This window comes from Dermacentor albipictus, chromosome 4, assembly GCF_038994185.2.
Source record: "Dermacentor albipictus isolate Rhodes 1998 colony chromosome 4, USDA_Dalb.pri_finalv2, whole genome shotgun sequence".
NCBI classification, from domain to species: domain Eukaryota; kingdom Metazoa; phylum Arthropoda; class Arachnida; order Ixodida; family Ixodidae; genus Dermacentor; species Dermacentor albipictus.
The window spans coordinates 164732661-164754426 of NC_091824.1; the positions used below are offsets into that span (position 1 = coordinate 164732661).

Below are 21766 nucleotides of genomic sequence, written 5' to 3' on the forward strand. Positions count from 1 at the left end.
GGATCACGGCCCAGGATTTTGGATCAAGGTCTCTTGAAGGTCGCCGCCAACGGGAGCTAAAAGTATTTCACGCTTAAAATTCAGATAGAAGCTTGAAATATATCTATATGATGTGCCAAAGTGACATAAGTAACGTAGAAGTTGTAACCTTTGCGACGACAGACCGACAGACAGATTTATTCGACATCATGCTTACACAATGTCACGAATATGGGAAAAAAGCTGAAAGGGCTAATCTTGAGAAAGGCCCATGTTCCCTATAAACATAACCGTTCCAATGAGATTACACGTTGCATACCGCGACGAAAGTAAACATAGTCGTACGCATAGCTGTTAGCTGTATATCATTTATTTAGCCGCTTCACTAAAGCGTCGCTTCTCACAGTTCGCTTCAAAGTACGCCACTTATCCCCTTTACGCATTACAATCATTGGTCAAGTTACCTTTTCTTTCCGAACGTAGGCTATAAAATACTATAAAACGTTGTTTGACAGGGTCAAATTGCAATATTATGCGCAGTTCTGAAGTATGTTTGTCCGTGCGCTCTTACTGCTCAAGGCGCGTATAGTTTTTTTTTATAGACAGTTTTATTTGACTATAGTTCGACAAGTACCTGTCATTTGCGAAATGAGGGCAAGGTGTTGGGTGAGGTGTATCAATTTTTTTTCTTCACGAGATATGTCAGGGCACTGACCTCGGCGTGATAGCCGCCGTTCACTACACGTGTTTCTTGTCTACGCGATATTTCTCTTTACGCTGGCTTGCGTCGTGGCTGCGTGCTAACGACACTACAGCTCCCTTTCTGGACCAGCTCCTGCCATTGATCGCTCCTTCGAACAGACGCCGGCCTTAATACCTCCTCGCCCTTCGCGTGGCCGAACTTTCCTTTCGCCTCACCAGGCGGAAAACGAGCCACGATCAGAGCTTCTGATATAACGCGAGACAAGAAGGAAGCGCGAAGAAAAAAATAACTACGCCGGGGCGAGCAAGTCGTTCCATGTCGATACCTGTTCCAGGCCTCCGGACATACGACTGACCTTGGCTTTGGAATCGGGACCTTTTCGTCGCTGCGGGGGAAGGAGACAAGAGAGTGGTTTTGCAAGAAAGAAGGAGAAAATAAAGTTTATTTCGTTTATTGCGTTCTTCTGTTGAATTAAACACCAGGTGTTTGATTGTCATGTGTGACTTTAAAGAAGGTACACGGCAGGCTTGTGGCTGCTCTGCTCTACTGAAAGCAGTCTGGCTTTACGAGGAAGCTTTAGCTCGAGTGCTCCTATCCAAATACATGTAAAAAGAGAAGTCGTTTTTCTCGGCAACCGCTGCACTAAATTTGACAAGGTGTGCTGCATTTAAAAGAAAAACTTCAAATCTAATGACTGTTCGTTCCAAATTTTTGATTTAGGTCGCCATTTTTTTATTAAAGATTGGAAAAAATCGCAAGTTTTCAGGAAACGATACTATCAAGTTTAAGACACTGTAACTCAGCAATGAAAAACGATATCACAATTATGTGAATTGCATTTGATAGTACATCTAAAGCAGACAAAATTTATAGGTGACACATGAATCTAAAAAAATGGAGTAATGCGGAAATACAACTTTTGCAGAACCCTTGTAAACAACGTAAAAAATTCTCGTAAGATATAAATTGACATAGATATTTTGCACGCTTTGAATGATCTAGTGGATCTAGTAGTAGTTTACAGAACCACTATACCCATTCTTGATTCAGAGCTATTATTTTGTAACCTTCGTGCTTCTATTTTTTTTTAACTACCGAATTCTCGAAAATTGTTTAAACAAAATTCAGGCCCTAAATCGAAATTCCGCTTCCAACAGTCACTAGAATTTAAAAATCTGTCTCAAATGCATCAAATCTAATTAAAATTGGTGTAGGGGTTATCTCAGAAAAGCGTTTCTGCATTTTACATTTTATTCGAATAGGGCGCGTCAGAGTTGGGCCCGAGCTAAAGCTTCCTCTTAAGGCTAGGTCAGCGGTGTAAGTATAACCGCTTCGCCAGTAAGACAACGAAGGGGTTGTACATGATAGTTGTTAAGTGCGCTAAGTGGGAACACGCTAATAAAAAGCAATTTTGGACTTTTCATGTCCCGTGTTCTCTGTGAACGCCGATTCGGCGGCGCTTAGCGCAGGTGATCAACACGAATGTAAACGTGGCACATATTGTTCCCGTGGTTTCGGTGCTGCATCGTTGTATATCACGATTGGACAGTCGCGAAGCGCTGGCCAATGGCGGATCGCGCTTATGCGTCCACAGCATTTGAGCTAGGAATTGGCTCACGTTGGCTCTAGATGTCAGATGTTGGTGTCAGATGTGCCTTCTTTTGTCCTTGTCAAGCTTGCGCTATAACAATCTAGATTTCAGAACGCCGACAATAAATATATGAAGCTTATTCTGCGTTTGAATTTTGTCTGCGCCACGCATTGAATCAAATGACCTTGGGAACACTACCGGAATTATCGCGAAAAAGCGAAGAATTAAGCTCTGGCATCCTTCGTAATTATAAAGAGAAAAAGAGCAGTTGAACAACGGATGTTTCTAGAGAAGAAGCCTCTCTATGAACGTCATCGAAGACTCGTCTTCGTCACGCGAAGGCAAGTCCTAAGGGCACCTGTCCGAGGCCTCTTAAGGGGACCAGACGAAACCCAGTCCCCTCATCAAAACTTGTTCTCCAGAGACATCCCTCGTTTGACTCTTGTTAATAATAGCATCAAGTCTCCATGTTTCTGTGCAACACTGTCTTGTGACGATTATAAATTGTCATAGAGCAATGCAAGAAAAAAAACTTACTGCCTGGCAGTTTCTTTTCCCTAGGTCTTATACAGTGAGCGCCCTCGTAATGCAGGCAATTGAAATCCGTAAACATGTGTAGACCATGTGGCCTTTCAAGCGTCTTGTGTATGTTGTTTTGTGAGAAATAATCGGGATCGTATTTATGTTATAAAGGGGCACTTTCAGTCGTTGCAAGGGTTTCTTCAAGAGTTGAAGGAGCATGCCGAGAGGCAAAAGCTATATTTCCTTTAAAAACACTCGCGAGAGTTTTCCTCTACTTACACAACATGTTGTCTTCGAGCTAGCGATGATGTATTTACTCTACCTTCCCATCAGCTAAGTTTACAGCCTCTTTCGAAAGAGACCGGTGCTTGTTAGCATTGAGATGAAGGCCTGTGCAGCATCTGAAGCAAAATAAACTCGCCAGTAATGGACTGGCGCGTCGTGAGACCATTATTGCGCCATTTATGTACAAAACCCCATTCAGAGACTGCTACGCACATGTTTTTTGGATGTTCGATAATGCGTACTGCGTACTTTCGCAGCCCGCAAACACCTTGGAATGTTTTTCCTCTAGACGAGGTAAATCCCCACGTAGCTTGTTTTGAGGCAACGAGAACCAATCCACAGACTGAAAGGGTACAGCTTCCATTAGATTTACTGCCTGCAAACGAAAAAAAAGGTGGCATTGGAGCCCTTTATTGAGTCGAATGAACTGTCCTTTAGAAGAATTACACATAAGGAGAAAATTAGTAGTTTTTGTCGACAAAAGATTCCAAAATGTTTTCTCTGCGTACGTATTAGTAAGGAGAAGTTCGAAGAAATCTTTGAACGCCTAATGGAAACTGTATACGAATTGAGGCAGCCGTGAAGTCGAAAATACTTGAAACATTGCCTTGGCTGTGAAAAGGAGGAAGAAAATCACTGAAGGTTCAGGTCAGTCTCAGTGGTTCATCGAAAAGCTAAGGGCATTTCGACAGCAACAGGCCTATCAGATCGAAATTGATGGGAATTCAGCTGACCGAAATTCTCTTGACTGGCTCGTGTAAACGCAAGTCGGTCAGCCTGAGAGATGAGAGAGCCTCAGGTTGAGGTTTGGTTAACATGCCTTCATGGCGTAATGTTAGTGATACGCGGCCTACTCGGGCCACATTTCACCTTTGTCGCATGTCAAGACCCCACACGCGTTCCAAAAAAAAAATGCAGATCTCACACATTGTGGAAATCAATTTTATGTCAACAGTTTGCAGGTAGCTAGTTACTGAACATCGTTTGAGGCTCTGCAAAGCTTTACCGGCCGAATGAACATGTTTGTGTCAGACGAACAATCGAGGATGTGTGGGACGCGAGCGTGTGTGTTACGACAGCAGCAAGGCGACGACGAAGTTGACGGCAATAGTACGGCGACGATGGCATGGCGAGTCATAAGTTGTGCGCTGGCGAAGAAAAGTAATGGTGTTGTGCCGCACACAACATAATTTTAATCTTTTGAAACGTTCACGTGTGTGCAGTTCGCAAGCTGTGCTGGAATCCACACACCATTTCAGGCCGATTCACTGTGTCAGACGCCGACGCAGCGACGTCACGATGTATAAAGCGGTATACGACGCTTTTCGGGTGAACATTCTAGAGAAGGGTTATGAACGGTGTATATACAGAGAAATGCTACGCATACCTAAATATATTTAAGCATTCTATACCCCTTGTGTCACGATGACACGTGATTACACGCCAAAGAAAGGGAAAGCCCAAAATAAATAAATAAATAAATAAATAAATAAATAAATAAATAAATAAATAATGATAGAAGCTGTTGAAAACATGCGCTCTTGTACTGACAGTTCAATGTCTGTCAGAGATACTTATAAGCCAAATTTATATATACAAGTGAATGTCGTGATATTTTGTTTTATTATGCAGAACAGATGTACTCTCACTGGCACTACCCTCACTGACATTAGAAAGAACTTTTTGCACTGTGAGCAAACATTATTGCACAGTCATAAAATTACTCTGACAACAAGGCGCCGACACCGTGAGGGCACACAAGCTGTAGTGCCTGAACTGTAAAAGTTAATCTGGCCACACTTCACAATCAAGCGCCACAGAAGAGAGATAGAGAGAGAAATAGAGAAAGGGAGAAAGCAAAAGCAGGGATGTTAACCAGTCGAGAGTCCGGTTGGCTACCTTACGCTGGGGGAAGGGAGAAGGTTAATAGAAAGAAGGGAGATACAGAGTGATAGAGACAGACGTGTACGGACAGCACTTTGGAGTCAAAGGGGCTCGCACAATCCAGACGTTCTCCAAAAGCACTAAATTGCCTTCACTGCCTTCTGAGCCAATGGTCGCTGGGGACAGTGTTGTAGTATTGTCTGTTCTCTTAGAGGACGATCATCTAGTTTTCTGGATGCGTTAGACATAGGTTGTGTTTGTGCTTCAAAATGAGGATAGTGCTGCAATAGGTGGTCAATTTTCTCCTCGCAGCCGGACTGTCAGCCATTACAATTAGTGCTGAACAAGCTTTTGTGAAGGCAACTTCCAACCAAAACCGACACAGCAGAGACGCTTTTACGTCCGTACAGTTCTGCCGGAGGTCCGAGTTGCAGCGAAAGGTTTAGTCTGTAGTTTGTTGCGCCTTCTATGTGCGGTATGGCATTCAGCTAGCGATAGTTTGCGTGCTAGAATGCGAAGCGGTCTCGCAGTGTCTGTCTTTGATAGACGAACGGGGACGCAGCGGTGTTCTTGGTTTGAAGGCTGCAAATACTATCATGGTAGTTAGGGCTGGTAAATATTGTCAGAAGGTGGCTGGCGGTGTTTTGTTAAATTGAAAATTTTTATAATAACACAACAAATAGCCACGTCATTGGGTGTGCCAACCTCAAAGGAAGAAATGCACCGGTGATGACCTCGTAGCGTCGAGAATTTGAGCAACAACGGGCCTGATTTCTTTTTTTTTTATTGCCAACACTCCAACTCACTACAGTAAGCGCATAGATATTGAAGTGGAGATCGCCCGTGCAGGAAGACAGTGTAGCTGTTAAACGCACAATAAACGTAAAAAATGAGCGCCATCTCGTACAGACATACGCAGTCTGTCGGAGGATTTTACGCCGTGTCTTAATGATAGCGCGACCTTTCGAAAGTGCGGTTGGCACGGACGTCTGATGGAACCGACGTCGCCTCTATGCGCGCCGCTCGATTTCTGCATTGTCGGTCGTCTGGTGGAAGCGTCGGCCCGGCGAGCTTAATGACCATCAGTTTGGACAGTGACCTATGGCCGTAACGATGGCATGACTGCAAGGCCGGTCCCGTCCCAGAGACACCGCGTCCCGCAATAAACTGCTTTCGGGTCAGTCAAGAAGATGCCGCGGACGTGCCCTACTCTCGACGGAAAGCAACAAAAACATTTGCAGTCACTGTAGAAGAAGGAAATGACGGGAACACGTCACGAACCGTAAAAACGACGGTTAGCCATCGGACGTGGTCGGCGCAATTGAGCGGCTTTCGTTCCGACTCCGCTATCGCCGCCGGAGCGAAGCGGGACTGACGTTCTTCCTCTCTCTAAGGCTGGAGGCCCTGCGTGAGGTTCCCCAACGATGGCTAGCTGACTCTGTGTTATCTTGTGCCCACGCGGCCGATCTCCATTGGCCATGCAAACCGCTTTCCGTGTGATATGGGGTCAAACATAGCCTCTCAACCGTCGGTACGCCAGAGTTGCCGAAACTACCTCTGCTGGCACATGTCCCGTGGCCGAGCGTCAAGACCGCACTCGAGGAAGAAGTGGCGGCGATTGCAGCTCCTGTAAGGAAATGCAAGGGAACGGCGGTAAAATATGCGGTGTCGGAGCCAGTGTAAAACAGCAGCTACGGAGTTGCAAGGGCGCTGTAGCCACCTTCCGTCTCCTCCCGTTTCGTTCCGACAGGTTCGAGCTATATGTAGATCACACGACGTTCAATAGTGATGACACCTATTAGCCCGTTGCCTCGAGACTGCTTGAGATTGTATGAGTCTTGCCGTGACTTTTGCCACATTTGTGCGTCATTTTCTTTAGTTTCACCTGTTCGCTCCTCTGAACAAGTGCAGAAATGCGTGAGCCCTGTGCTATGTGTGTGGGTGTGTATATATATATATATATATATATATATATATATATATATATATATATATATATATATATATATATATATATATATATATATATATATATATATATATATATATAACTAAGTTTACCACTTCTCGGTTGGTACAGAAAGATGGCTTAAAATGTGCAATATCCTCAGCTAATCCGTAAAGTCAGTACTTAACCTTAAGAGCACCGAGATGTGAGGAGTGCCCTTCGGACAGCTTTGGGGCACTTAGACTGCTGGCCTTTCACAGAGGAGAAGATCTTGGGCCCGTGGCCTTGTGCGTCTGCTATGTGCGAGGCCACAAAGGCGCTGTTACGTTTCTTGAAATGCATCAGCCTGTATGGCCACATGTGGCTGGCTCAGCGATAAACGCGTGTGTTTGTAACAGCGCAAACTCTGAACTTCTTTCTTGCTTCTCCTCTTTCAGTTCCCTTTCCCCTCTTCCCAGTGCGGAGTAGCCTACCGGGTTAAGCCTGTTTAAACTGCCTGCCTTTCTTTTATGACTCCCCCCCCTCTCTCTCTCTTTTAAAAGCACCAACCTTGACGAAGGAACGCTAAGTCTGTAGCATTGTTCCATAGAGTCGGATGAAATAGAGAAATACACATCTACAAATTAGAAATATCCGCAGTAAAAAGGAGACTATTTGATAGAAAAGTGATCGCCTTTGTGGCCTTATTAGTCAGACTGAATTTTCAGAGTGAGTTCACGAAACGCATGTATTTTGTAACAAAAGGTAGCCATCCCGCTTGTAGCTTTTTTCACACTGCTAATAGTTTGTGAAATGCAATTGAGTTCGTGCTGCTTTATATGGCACGCCAAATGTGCATGTAAGTGTCCCCACGCAGTATTGAACAAGAGGAACATCCATTCAAATCACGTAGTGTATTTCTGCATGCATACGAACGGATACACGAATAAATTGGTTCTTACGCCCAACTCAGAAAACGAATTGATGTGAGCACAGCGAGCGGTAAACGTTGGGCGTGCACCTCAAGAAGCAGCGGTACCTGTGGAGTAGCACGCTTCCTCATTTAGTTTCTGCTGCAGCTGTTATTGTTGTTCTCATCCCGTCTTCGGCGCCTCCAAATTGTTTTTGTAGTTAACCATATACAGTGAGAACCGAAGTACGTACTTGACAGATTTCCTCTCTAAGAAGACGGTGCTCAAGCCAACTATGAAATTCTCCTTTCACCGATAATCACAGCACTTTGAAATTTTATTCGGTGACACATCGACATATATATCGAATTTAGAAAAGAAAAAAGCATCTTCGATAAACACGCGTCCACATTTTCCAGCAACGAAGACCTCAAATTGGGTGTCCGCGTACAAGTAAAAACGCGTACGCATGAAATTAATCATGCATTCTTACAAGAAATTAGTATAACATCAGCCGCATATGTCAACACATATTCTCCGCAAGGCACGCGGTGCCGCTGAGTGTCAACGGTAACACCACCTTCATAATTTCAGTTCGTGTCAGCACAACAAGCGAAACACGAAATGACATGTCGAGAAGTGCGAATTTCATTTACAGACGCAACTTAATGTGCACGCGTGTCCATTCTAATGGATCGACATTAATGCAAGCCAGGTGTTTGACTTGGTGTGACGTGCAGACGCTCTGGGTTCTTGGGTACAGAAGAGCATCTACCGTAACAGGGTAAATAAAGCGCAGCGGCATGCGCCAGTGGTTTCCAGAGAGGGAGCAATAAAATGCACAACTGCAAAGCTGTAGTGCCTGATATGTCATTCGCTCTAGGACACCGCTGAGCTCTTGTTGCAGGGGCGCACTTCGTTCGCTTGGGATGGCCTGTGTTAGCTTCTTCTTAGTTTTTATAGTGATGATCCTTGGACAAGTACGCGAGTGTGTACCCGCACACATAGGCGGGGCGCACGCACTCACACACATACGCACACACACAGTGCAAACAGCGAACACGAATACCAGCGAGGCGGTGCTTCGCATTTCCCCCACCGGGGGCCAGCAGCTGCTATAGTTCAGGTGCTCTCAGTACGCTTGAGAGTACGCAGGGGAAGGTCGAAGGGGGTATATGCAGTGAACTGGGAAAAGGCTGGCCGGCCTTCCTCGGAGAGCGTCTAAGTCAAAGAAGGCGGTGGCTGCTCGCATTGCACGCTGCATGGACCAGGCGACGGAGTCTGTGGCGAGGGATCATTGCCCGGCTGAGCAGCCTCTTCACCTCCTCCCACCAGGAAGACCGCTGCTGGGCCAGCGGGCGAGCGCCGATGGACTCTAAATAGTGCGCGACCTAAATCGCCGACGCCCGGGCGAAAGTCAATTCGCCAGACGTCGGCGCGGCACCCTCTGAGTCCGGTGACCACAGCGCGACAACATCGTCGGACGACAACATCGTCGTCGTCCCACCAAGAGGTCTGAGCAGCTGCACGCCGGGCACGCGGTTATCAAGCGCTGGTGGCCGCACGAGGAACGTGGTACTGCGGATGACGTGAGGGCAACTCGGCTCAATCGGAGGTGAGCGACCGCTGCGATGAGGCTCCAGTGTGGGTGCCGTCCTTCGCGTGTTCCGTGCTTTGAGCTTTTGCAGTACATTTTGAGCATTGGAACTTATTAATGCGGATAGATGCTCATATGGACGAGTTGTAAACGCGGTTCAGTGGGAACAGGTGTAACGTGTTGCGACTACAGCACGCGTGACTTCACGGTCGCGATTCGTACAAAGTTTTTACTGTTGGTAAACACGTGCGTTTGAGCACATTGTGAATGTAGATAGTGTAAGAATAACTTGTAGACAGTAAATCAACAAGGAAGCCCGTCAGTTTTAGCCAGGTTTCATTTTCAAAGGACCTAAGTCGCCGTGTCTCAGGATATACCTTCTGCTGGAGCACAGTAGTTTATACCTGGTGATGATATTATGACATTGCAGGGACGCGGAAGAACGAGACGGGGCCGAAGCTACGAGTCACGAATATAATACTTTATTGGTAACTGTATAGAGGTGAAACACAGTACAATCCAGGATAATCCCTCGAGCTCACCTACATTCTACAACGTACAACAGCATTCGCGTCACGCGCGCAACCTGATTAGACCAGAAAGAATTTGCTAGAGCATTAAATAATTTTTGGATGCAGCGGGCACTCCTTCCGCCGAGCGTCTAATTAATATCAGTGACGATCCGGTGAAAAACAGTCTCCATCAAACAATCAAAAGAATGTATGCGTAATAATATTCCATACTTCTTGGTTTAAATCGGTAGAAGCAGAAGTTTGCGTTCAGAGGTGACGTCCGTTTATGCTCTTCTCAAGCACATGTACTTACTTAGTTCTGTTTATATTCGTAGTAGTAGGTGCACCTACAATATGCGAAAACTGGTGGGACTTAAACCTCAGCAGGCACTTCATTACTGGGTAGATTACGGCGTCTACTGAATACGTATATGGTGAATGCCACGTTAGTTAAACACGGACCGATTTGCTTTTCCGCACCATGCAGTAACGCAGTTGCTGTTCTACACATGGGGCAAGGCATAAACCGTATAATGCGGCATAAACTGCCGCACTTATCGTGCTATGCGGAATTACATGCACTGTTGGCGTATGCAGTGCTGTATTTTTTTATTATTGCCATAGGGCGAAATGATAGTGAAAAAAGAACGGCAGGGATACCGCACCTAGTGCTTTTTTTTATTCTGCGCGTAAAACTCCATACCCGTGCATACTTTCCTTCTTTTGTGGCGGCAGTCACGAACGTCCTCCTTCACCTCGCGACCTTCGCGCCACACTGAACGTGGTCACGGATCCTTTTAGTTCTCTGCGATTTGGCATAACATATAATTGGGTTTAACCTATGTATTTTCTTGTTCTTCAACCTTCACGACGTGCTAAAATTGATTTATGTGCCGGTTCAGTGCAGCGTCGTAGACGCTACCATGCACACTTAATTTAAAACCGCCAACAAGCATCAGCTACCAAATTCTGGGTGTCCAGGGTTTTGTGTAGGATACAGATGAGCTATAGAACTTTTCAGTTCCTCAAGTGCTTTAAACGAGCCAAAAGTAAATGATTTGGTCAGCTTGCATAGCTGAATACCATACATAGGCAACTAGAAAACCTCTCATGCAATTAACAATTACCCCAAGAAAGCGGCCCTTAACTTTCTCTCAGTATTGTAATATCACCGAAAAAAATGTTTCCTTTACTTCGTGGTTTTGTTATTGATTCTCCCAGCTACTCGGCTATTCCGTGTTGCTTAACGTTGTGGAAAGCCGGATGAAGTAAACAAAGGCTCACTCTTACCGCAGTTCATCTCGTCATTACTCCCCTAGCCAGATGCCTAATGTTAATGTGCATTTGTATCTTTCTATTTCAGAAGCTGTTCTAAATAAAGGAGGAATAATGTATTCAAGAGTCGTAGTTCTGCTCCTATACGGATATGCACTTCGAACTGCTCACGGGAGATGCTACATATTCCAGCCAGGTGACCCCATACAGGACACCGACGAGAAAATCTACCTCCCGCAGCCATTCAACGTGACTAGTCCTCTTGAAGGAGGCGCGCCAACCACAGCCCAGCCGGCGTCCACGGGTAAGGATCAGCTGTCACTGGTCGTGCCGCCTGACCATATGCAGCCCGTTTCGACGACAACGTCACAACCTATCTCGACGGAGGAAAGTCCCATCGTTGAGACCAATTCCGGCCCAGTGCAGGGTCAAAGGGTGTACGCTGCCAACAAGAGTCTCTACCAGTTCGTGGGCATACCTTTCGCCGAACCACCTCTGGGACCGCTCAGGTTTCGCAATCCCGTTCCTGTCAAGCCCTGGACCAGCGTTTACCAAGCAACGAAGAAGCCGTTTCCTTGTTTGCAAACGGACTTTTATATAAACAGCAACGTGACGATCGCGACCGCGAACTCGACTGAAGACTGCCTCTACTTGAACGTGTGGACGCCTTCGCGAGAGTGCGTCTTAGGAAGGCCCAGCAGCTGTGTTCCAAAGACGGTAATCGTATATATTTATGGAGGAACGTTCAGCTTCGGAAGCAGTGGCTGGGACTGGTATGATGGTAAGGAGTTCGTGGCCCGCGGTGACGTTGTCATGGTCAGTATGAACTACCGCGTCGGTCCCATGGGCTTTTTCCACAGCGGCACGCTGCACTCCTCTGGAAACGCCGGTCTTCACGACCAACTCTTGGCCATGAAGTGGGTCAAGCAGAACATCCGCAACTTTGGTGGCGATCCCGACGACGTGACGCTGGTGGGCCAGAGCGCGGGCGCAATCTCCATCGGCCTGCACCTCGTTTCACCCCTCAGCAAGGGCCTGTTCAAGAGGATCATCATGGAGAGCGGCAGCCCTTACTTCCGTATTGCAGATAACACGAGAGAAGGCCCACACAAAGTGGAGAAGCTGGCTCGAGCACTGTCCTGCGCGAGTAACGATATGACCATTGAGTCACACATGGCTGAAATGGTCGAGTGTTTGCGCAAGATCGATGGCAAGGAACTTCTCATTATGTCGAACACGATATTTGGAGTGCACGCACTGACGTTTTTCCCCGTTTTCGGTGACGACATAATTCCAGACGATCCGTATTTGATGATGGAGCAGAAGAAGTTCCACAAGGCAGATTTGCTTATCGGCAACAATCTTGACGAAGGCAGCTATTTCGTTTTCTATCTATTCGGCAGATCTTTAGATCTCGAGCAGGCCCACAAGATCACCAAATACGAGGTGGACCTCTATGTTTCCTACAGTCTACAAATGCTTCTGCGAAAGAATGTCTCTCCCATCCGGCACTATTACCTCAGCCACATTGGCGAGCGCGAGAACATTAAAGCACTTCAGAAGGCTGCGGAGGCGGTAGGAGACTTCGCCATCATTTGCCCGACCAAGTATTTTGCTGAGAGCTTCGCATCCATGGGCAACAAGGTCCACTACTACTACTTCACGCACCGGCCGTCATTCAGCACGTGGCCCGGTTGGGTGGGACCGACACACGGAGACGAGGTGTTCTTCGTGATGGGACTTCCCTTCAGCAGTCCTACGATTGCCACTGACCAGGAGAGGGAGTTGTCCAAGCTTATGATTGAAACCTGGACTACCTTCGCGAAAACTGGGTAAGCTGTCATTCCGCACCGATCATCTTCGACATTCAGAACATCTTGATCTGTACCTTGTAGTGGACAGAGCAACAACGTAGTCGCGAGAAAAATAGTGTTCTGGTAGCGTTCACTGAAGATGTAAAAGACCCGTGTGTGCAAGAAACGTCAACTGCAGTTACTTTTCCTTTGTTTCTTCCTTTCCTTGCGCACCTGACATATATAGCGACAGTGGCAGCAAAATTGAGATTTCAAAGTGTCGGTATGGATCCATTGAGAGTTAGAGCACTTAGACAGAATGTAGTTGATCTTTTACCGCTGAAGAAATAACTAAGCCCTATAGAAGACGCTGTCAAAATCCATGACGTCACAGCGAGCTGGTGCGGGAACTTCAAGGAGGTGTCGCCAACCCCCGGCTCTTGTTGTTGCGCTCTTTCTGGCACACCAGGCGTCTTATCGTGGCAAGAGTGGTGTTTCGGTATTCTAGAAGTGTAGTTTAGTGACAGAAACAAAAACAATAATTTCTCTCTTTAGTGTCCCTTTAAGGAAAGAAATAGGAAAGTCAGCGCTGGACTTCATCTCAGGCAAAACAGTGCCGTCTTCCGTAATGCGCACGTTGCTTCCGCACGCCGACGCTCATTCTATTCTAAGCATTCCGGGTGAGCGTTGGCTGCCTTTTCTGGCTCAAAATGAGGAAACGCTGCTGCTTTATTTAGTAACGGTAAAACATTTAGATTTCCCGCATTGTATCTATTAAAATCAGGCAAGAAACAAAGTAGAGGTTTAGTCTGTAAGGTGCAGCGTACGTATTTGCATTCAAGAATGAAAACAAAAAGATCGTTTCTGTCTGAAGGGTGTAAGCCGCAAATTGTACCACGCTTATGCGCTCCTCGGTCGTTACAAGGGGATGCTTGGGTGCAGAAATTGCGAGCATGTCTCTGCACGGCTAGACATCCCTTCCTCCTCCTCGCTTTTACACGAAACAATAACGAACGCTTAAAATTAATGCAAAGCCCATCGACATAAGCTTGCGGTAGTTCCCATCATAATTTTTCTGATTTAAATTATATAAGAATGTGCTGCTGTACAATAGTGTCGACATTAATGCACAACAGCTAGGCCGAACAGCACGAATAAAGGCATTGACGCCCGCACTCATGCACGCGCGCAGATTGCAGGAGTCTATGTGGCGTAAATTTTGAGGGCATATAATTCATGTCTAAGTTCAATATTTATGTATTAAGGACCACGTGCAGCAGAATATTGTGTCTGAACCAAAAATTTCGCACGTGAATTGTTTACACGCCGTGAGTTCGGTGAATATTGGAACGTGAAAAGTTTAATATAGTGGAATTATATTTCGTGCAAATTGGCACTGCAACAGCGTGTGTATAAGTGCTGTATAATTACTGTCTCAATGCACTTGTCTAAGACTACATATTTTGCAGCCTGCGGACGGAAGCCTTTCCTTATGTACATATGTTTGTGCTGAGAACATTTGACACTGTTGTTTACACGTGTTAAAATAAACTCTGGGGGTTTACGTGTCAAAACTACTATGAGAGAAGCCGGAATAATATAGTCCATCTGGGTTTCTTTAACGTGTGCCTAAATTTTTTTTTTGCATTCCGCTGTCATCGAAATCCGGCTGCTGGGGCGGGTATCGAACCCACGACCTCGAGTCGAGCAGCACAACATCATAGCCACAAAGCTGCCTAGGCGGGTGTTCGTCGGTGTTTAGCATGTGTCGTCAAAGTCCGGTATGGCCTACCGCCATATTAGCTCAATTGAGTGATGGTTGAGTGATAGTAGCGTTTCATGAACATTTGCACGCTAAATGCGGCCAGGTGTTCCTGCATGGCAGAATACGGAGCTTCAGATCTACACAATTATTGATCGGGAAGTGAAAGTAACGCTTCAGTATTTGCAAACTTCGGAGCAGCAGAAGCCGCCACTGATTTTCACACCCTTAAGAGTAGAACGCCGTACAAACAGGCCTTGACCCACGCCTTCCATCGCAGTTCTCAAAACTAGGGTTTCACTTTGGCGAAAAAAATCCTACCGCATCCTTAAGAGGAAGCTTTAGCTCGAGTGCTCCTATCTAAATACATGTAAAAGGAGAATTCGTTTTTTTCGGCAACCACTGCACTAAATTTGACGAGGTTTGTTGCATTTAAAAGAAAAACTTAAAATCTAGTGACTGTTGGTTTCGAATTTTTGAGTTAGGTTGTCAATTTTTTATTAAACATTGGCGAAAATCGAAAATTTTCAAAAAACGAAACTATGAAGTTTACAACTCTGTAACTCAACCACTAAAAATTATAATATAATTCTGGGAATTGCATATAGTAGTACATCCAAAGCGGACAAGATTGATATGTTACACATGAATATAAAAAAATTTTAATCATAGGGAAATACAACTTTTGCAATACCGTTGTAACCAGCGTAACAAATTCATGTAAGATGTAAAATGACATATTGAATTTGTCCGCTTTGAATGATCTAATGGATGCCGTTTGCAGAACCGCGATATCAATTCTTTATGCAGAGCTATGAATTTGTAAACTTCGTGCTTCTATTTTTTTCAAACGGTCAAATATTTAAAAATGGTTTTAAGAAAATTCAAGCTATAAATCGAAATTCCGCTTCCAACAGTGGCTAGAATTTAACTTTCTCTTTCAAATGCAACAAATTTTATCAAAATCGGTCCAGGGGTTATCTCATAAAAACGTTTTTGCGTTTTACATGTATTTGAATAGGCCGCGTCGGAGTTAAAGCTTCCTCTTAAGGCCTTTGAAGATGTGCGAAGGGAATATTTCGCAGGTTACGCCGTCTAAGGGTGTGAAATTTCAGGGATGATGGATTTAAGCCATGCAGTAATAGCGACGACGGCGTTACAGAATTATTTCTGCCAATTGCGGTCTTTTGAGATTACGCTGAATTAACAATTGCATGTTCTTCAATAGCACACGAACACACGCCCGATAAATTTCGCAAATTTCTACGGGTCACCAAGCATTTACGCGAAACCAAGAGGCTCTTATCGTTCTGACAGGTGTCCTCCGCAGTATGCCTATAGATACCGATTGGCCAACTCCTATGGCGTGTCTAGAAGGGGGATGAAATTTGCACACACTTGTTTTATAAGTGCAGCTAATTGTCATACGCGATCTAGTAGTAGTAGTAGTAGTAGTAGTAGTAGTAGTAGTAGTAGTAGTAGTAGTAGTAGTAGTAGTACCTTTCTTTTTTGCATACATATAGAAAAAGTAGTTACTAAGGGAAAGGTGCTCTATAGGCCTGACAAAGGCTTTTGCACCGGTAAATCACAACAGACACATTATTCTTACACAAAACAGACGGTATACATCATAGAAGAACATGAAAAATAGCAAAGCGATATTTAGGTGTGCGTCATTAACATTGTTGCCTGATAATAAATTGATTGCCTATATTGACTGTTACGAGTTCATATTCGGCTAGAAGGCAAACTGGTGGAAAAGTGTTATTGTCTCTGATTTAATTTGCTTGGTGAGCATTCAATCTGTGAATAGATAACTTATCTACAGAAAAGGCAAAGCTGTCACCGTATCTGTAAATTTATTCCGTGAGTGTCAACGGCCTCTTTGTTACATTGCGTATTATTCTGCTTGAAGGGTGTAATTTTGTAGTTACACTAGCGAGAAACTGATGTTTCTAAGGGCATAATGTTGTCAACTACACTTTAACTAAGGGTGTTTCATGTAAAGCAAGCATTCTGAGGCTTTTAAGGATGCGTTATAAACACATGAAACAGTCTTACAAGCATAATTTTATTTACCCTCTGCGCATAAAAATACGCGTAGGATTTTTATTAGTGCTAAGCCAGGGTCTGTCTTCCATCAATTCTGCTCTATAGCTGGTTTTGTTTTATGGTTCTGTCATGTTTGAAAGAAAAATTGAAGTCATTGTCTATGCAATGTACAAGTTTCTCGAAGCCCACACAACCGAGAAACTTGTACGAAACGAAGCTACAGAGCTTAGGCAAAACAAATTACCATCCCGGAATGTAAACCATTTATTAGAGACCTATAGCCCAGCGGGCTTACGGGCCACCAGGCCCAGGGGTCCAGCGGAAACGCCACTGTGCTGGGGCGGCCTGCGTGTTTTACGCAGCGGGCCTCTCGCTCGCCGGTCCCGTACGTCTCCCCAGCGAGATGCTCGCGGTGGACCAGCGTTTTTGTGAAACAAACATGGCACGAACAGCGGCATGTTCTCGGCGTCGTCTTCAAACGCGGCGCTGGCTCGCCTGCAGGCGAAAAAGCCTCGGAAGTGTTTCATCACAGAAGAGGGCCTCTGTGTCCTGCAAGTGGCTGCACCAACGAGGCCGTTTGGCGACGAATTGAAGTGAATGACCGCGATCAAGAACCTGAAGCGAGCGTACTGATCTTTTCACAGTAACTGGAAAGAACCTCGTTCGATACGCGGCGCAGTGAAACGCTCCGCTCTACTCCGCTCGACCGAGCGAGGAGAGATCGCTGAGCTAAACTCCTTCATTCGTGCGGCGCTTCGCTGCCGTCTCCGCTCGCCCGCTGAGCACGCTGGCCCCTAACCCAGCTGAGCTACAACTCTCTAATATCGTCTCTTTCACATGTCTAAAATTTCTGAAAGGCTATATACGCCGTGCAATGTCGCACGGCGTACTTTGTACTTTGTATTTACTGTTCTTGGGTGTATCGTGTATTGTGTATTGTGTACTATTTACTGTTCTTGGGTGTACTTTACTTTGTATTTGACTGTTCGAGCTACGATGCGTGCGTTATGTTGGATGTTCAGAATGCAATGTTGCAAGTTTCCATGGTGTGGTGGGAGCGTTATCTCCTTTGAGAAGACCACAGTCCAGCCATACGCGTGCGTAGCAAGAAGGGAGAGGTCACTGGAAGGCGGCCCATGGCGACAAGCTGGCCGGACGTTGTAATCAGCAAGCTTGCCTTTAGAAGAACTGAAAGCTGGGCGGGTTGGTACCGATTTATACGGTGCATTGCGCAATAAATGCACAGTGCCCAAAAGGCAAGGCACGGATGACACGAACGCAAAGGACACGAGCGCTCATGCGTCCCTTCTCGCCCTTGCGCTTATTGCGCAGAGCACAGTATGAAGGATGAACAACTGCGAAGGCAAGATCAGCATTCTCATGATTATCAACAAAATAAAAAAAATGTCATTTAGAAATATCAGCCGGCTTCCAGAGCTTGGCTGGTGTCATCAATCTAATTAAAATTTCAGAAAAACGCTCAACGAAGGAGCTTGTTTCATCATCGTCCCTCATCCAGCCGTTACGCCCCCGTTCCCCCTCCCCCTGTGCTGAGTAGCAGGTTATAGCACGCTAGCTCAAGCCGACCACTCTGCATTTCTTCACATAAAATTGCTCTCTCTCCACACTGTGAAGCTTGCCTGTGTACCGTACTGACATTTTTCCCGCCCCCTCAATCCGCCCTTTTGTTTTTATGCAGGAAAGTACCTGATATCGCCAGCAAGCCGTGGCCAGAATTCACCGCAAAGAACCAAGTCTATATGGAACTCAACCCCAAGAGATACACTTACGGGCGAGGGCCTAACGAGAAGAGCTGCAATTTCTGGAAAAGTTACCTGAAACCTTGAGACAGAGGGTTCATTGTTGTTTAGTGCTACGCGCGCGACAGAAATGGATTGGCTCTGCCCCGTCTCGGGCGACATTTTATCGTTTCAGTGCTTCGGTTGCCGTCGAAGAAAACTTACAGCTCGACATCAGATATGTATAGATCTTAAGACACGAGTTAGGAAAGCCGCCGTCGACCTGATTTTCTTTCCCACGCCTTTGTACATAGTCGCATACGTATTCAAAACATGCTCACGGTGGTACATCCTTCTTGTCTCGTGCTGATAGCGAAGATTTGACTACTGTCACCTTTGCAGCTGAGATCCTACTATGTACGGATCTAAAGCAAAAAAAAAAAAAAAATCTTGACATGCTTCTTTGTGTCCTATTTTTCTCTTCGAATGACATTGCTAATGCTGCAATCACGCCGTGTTTTTCCTCGTTTACTGACACTATTGCGTGTGATCCACCGGCATGTGCAGTTTAAACAAACGGTACACACAAAAAATATTGTAATGGATGGAAGCATCGTATCTTTGACCGCAGCTTCTTCATATTTATTAAGTTTAATTTTAGCTGTACAAATCTAACTGAACTAAAGTGCACACTGAGAAGCAGAAAGAATGTCGGAAAGACAGGAAGTTAGCCATTTGTAAATACTGCATGGATATCTTGTTTCGGTACTAAGTTTGAGCAGCGCAGGACGTAAGGAAGACAGAACAATGTAGACAGGCACTGTCTACTTCGTTTTTGTTCCTTCATGTCTAGTTTATTTTGCACTGTACAAACTTAGTACTGAAAAGAATGTATGAAATAGCCCACGAGCGAATTCTTTTGGCTACCTTGTGTTGGGCAAAGTGGTAAAAAGAATAACAGATGATACAAGGAGAGAAGAAATAAAAATAGACAGGAGGGTAATGAAGCCAACACTTTGCGGAAGTTGGGATTTAGGGTAATGAGTCCTGTCGGGGGGTTGTTCAAGGACTCGGTCTAAAAAACGGGTATAAGAATGGGGGGGGAAGCTGGAGTTTCAGGTGAGAGGAGCGGTCGAGCCAATTGAAGTATCATGCGGCTTAATTAATTCGACTACGTCTGTGTGCTTATTCCACATTAATAAGTAGGACGCTATTCAATTCAGTTCAGTTTGTTCACATCGTGCAGATGTGGGAAATCTTGGGTGAAAAACGAAAAAATTCGCTTAAAGAAAGCTCGAGCCCCCGTGTAGAAACCACACAACAGAGGCGTACAAGGGTGTTACATACATGTAATAAAAGGGTAATGTATATATACGTGCATTCACAGTTCCTGAGGATATTACTAAAAAGGTTACTAGGTTTAACAAAATTCACGAAGCAAACAGTTCTAGTTTCTAGTTTGAAATCATTCAGTCTTTGATGATATACGGAAGAGTACAGGAAAGCATTTGGTGTCAAGTTAGCATTTCAGCACATTTGTTTATCTATAAACAAACTATAGCGCTGGCTTTGAACTCTTCAAAAAAAGAGGCTACGTTAAAGATATGTCGTTAATATCTCGATTAGAGCGGGTTTTCAGTAATATTATCACGGGTATAAAACTATTTGCACGATGTATTCAGATGATGCGTATGTAAACAGCAGCCCAGAATCCCGAGAGGCTGTTGCCACTTCGTCGTCTTCACCGTCGACTACGTTGTCCTCTTACTCCTCCCTAACAATATTCCACTACTTCGTAAGTGTTCAAGAAGTTACGCAATATTACAAAAACATCTGCCGTCCGTATTCAATTCCGCAAAAGGGAATGGTCCAGGAAGCTTAATTGCTTACGAAACGAGTAGCAAGGAACATTGGCTCTTAGAGAGGGAGATTTATAACGGCATACTGATTATATTAGACAGACCTTTTTGTATTTGACAGTTAAGTTTCAGTCATAAAGTTTGTATGCTGGTGGACATTAAAACGTCGAAACAACTAACTATACGTGCGCGATAATCAGACTCAATTACAGACCGACAAAGTTAGATAACCATTATGCTGTTCTACAATACAATGGACAGGGAAACTTAGTAAGTTTTAGTAACACTTTGTGGGAATGCCCACACTATGCCAGCAATGCATCGAGTAGTGACGGTCTGTTCTAAAATTTTTCGCACAGACCACAGCCACTATCTGAATAGTCATTAAAAGTGAATAAAAAAATTCAATAGGAGCGAAGCTCTACCTTTGTATCGGGGTAATTAATATCCACGAATAAGCAAGAGGAAAAGCCTTAGATCTCGTTTACTTTCTTTCTGTCCTTACGGCGGCGCGTCATTTGTCTTTTGGCAACGCTATTCTAGTTATCGACGGACTCGGATAGACTACATGGTGATATTCTTTTTTTACCTCTGCAAACCTTGTAATAGGCAATATTTGCTCATTTGAGTTATATGGGACTTCTTTATATGCCCAAGAAAGCGCCATGGAGCCGCGCAGAAATGCCCACCTAATGGTAGGCCTGCCATATCAGCCGTTTTTGTTAGATTCCCTGAAAACGACAAAGCGTTCGTGGTCGCTTTAACATGTTATTTGCCTTCATTTTGCATTCACTTGTGATGCTCCAATTATTATTGTTATTATTATTCATTCAAACAAATAAAAACGTCACAAAGAGAAAGAAAAGTGGCCTAGCAATTGTATCCTAAAAGAAACACCATGGCCAGTCACTTGCGGAGGCGAGGGAGAGAGAGACAGGAAATGAGAAGCGAACACGACAACACATCGCACACTCACACGCACAGTAAAAGCATTACAGACGCATGTATACTCCCGTAGCCGACAATAATTCTTGTACAGCTTTGTGAGCCTCATATAGAATTGAAGTATGCCCTTTTAAAAAAAGTTTCCTTTAGCGCAGTTCGGGCAAAATTAAGTTGCTGGAATTCGCATACCAGCACATGGCAACAAGTATTGAATGTCGGACATTATATCAACAGGTGTTCAAGCGTTTCGCTGCAGCATGCACAAGCAATGCGCGAGGGGCTCAGCGCACGTCCTTGTCGGAGAAGGGGATATGCAACATTTACGTATGCAGTGCGTAATTGAGCAGTGAAGACCTACTGCGGTGAGTTAAAGCGTGGCCAGAGATCGGTGTAGGATACGATTCTAGGTGAGGCGTTCATCAGGATGTGA

The 21766-nt window shown here is 45.0% G+C and overlaps 1 protein-coding gene across 1 annotated transcript; it reads left to right on the forward strand.

Annotated features, from left to right (window-relative positions):
- Nucleotides 1-9061: 9061 nt before the first annotated feature.
- LOC135900011 (acetylcholinesterase-1-like) lies at nt 9062-18870 on the forward strand. The gene is made up of 3 exons (XM_065429443.2): nt 9062-9417; nt 11275-13018; nt 18493-18870. Exons 2-3 carry the CDS (start codon nt 11301-11303, stop codon nt 18638-18640), a joined length of 1866 nt encoding a protein of 621 aa, XP_065285515.1. The 5' UTR covers nt 9062-9417; nt 11275-11300; the 3' UTR covers nt 18641-18870.
- Nucleotides 18871-21766: the final 2896 nt, after the last annotated feature.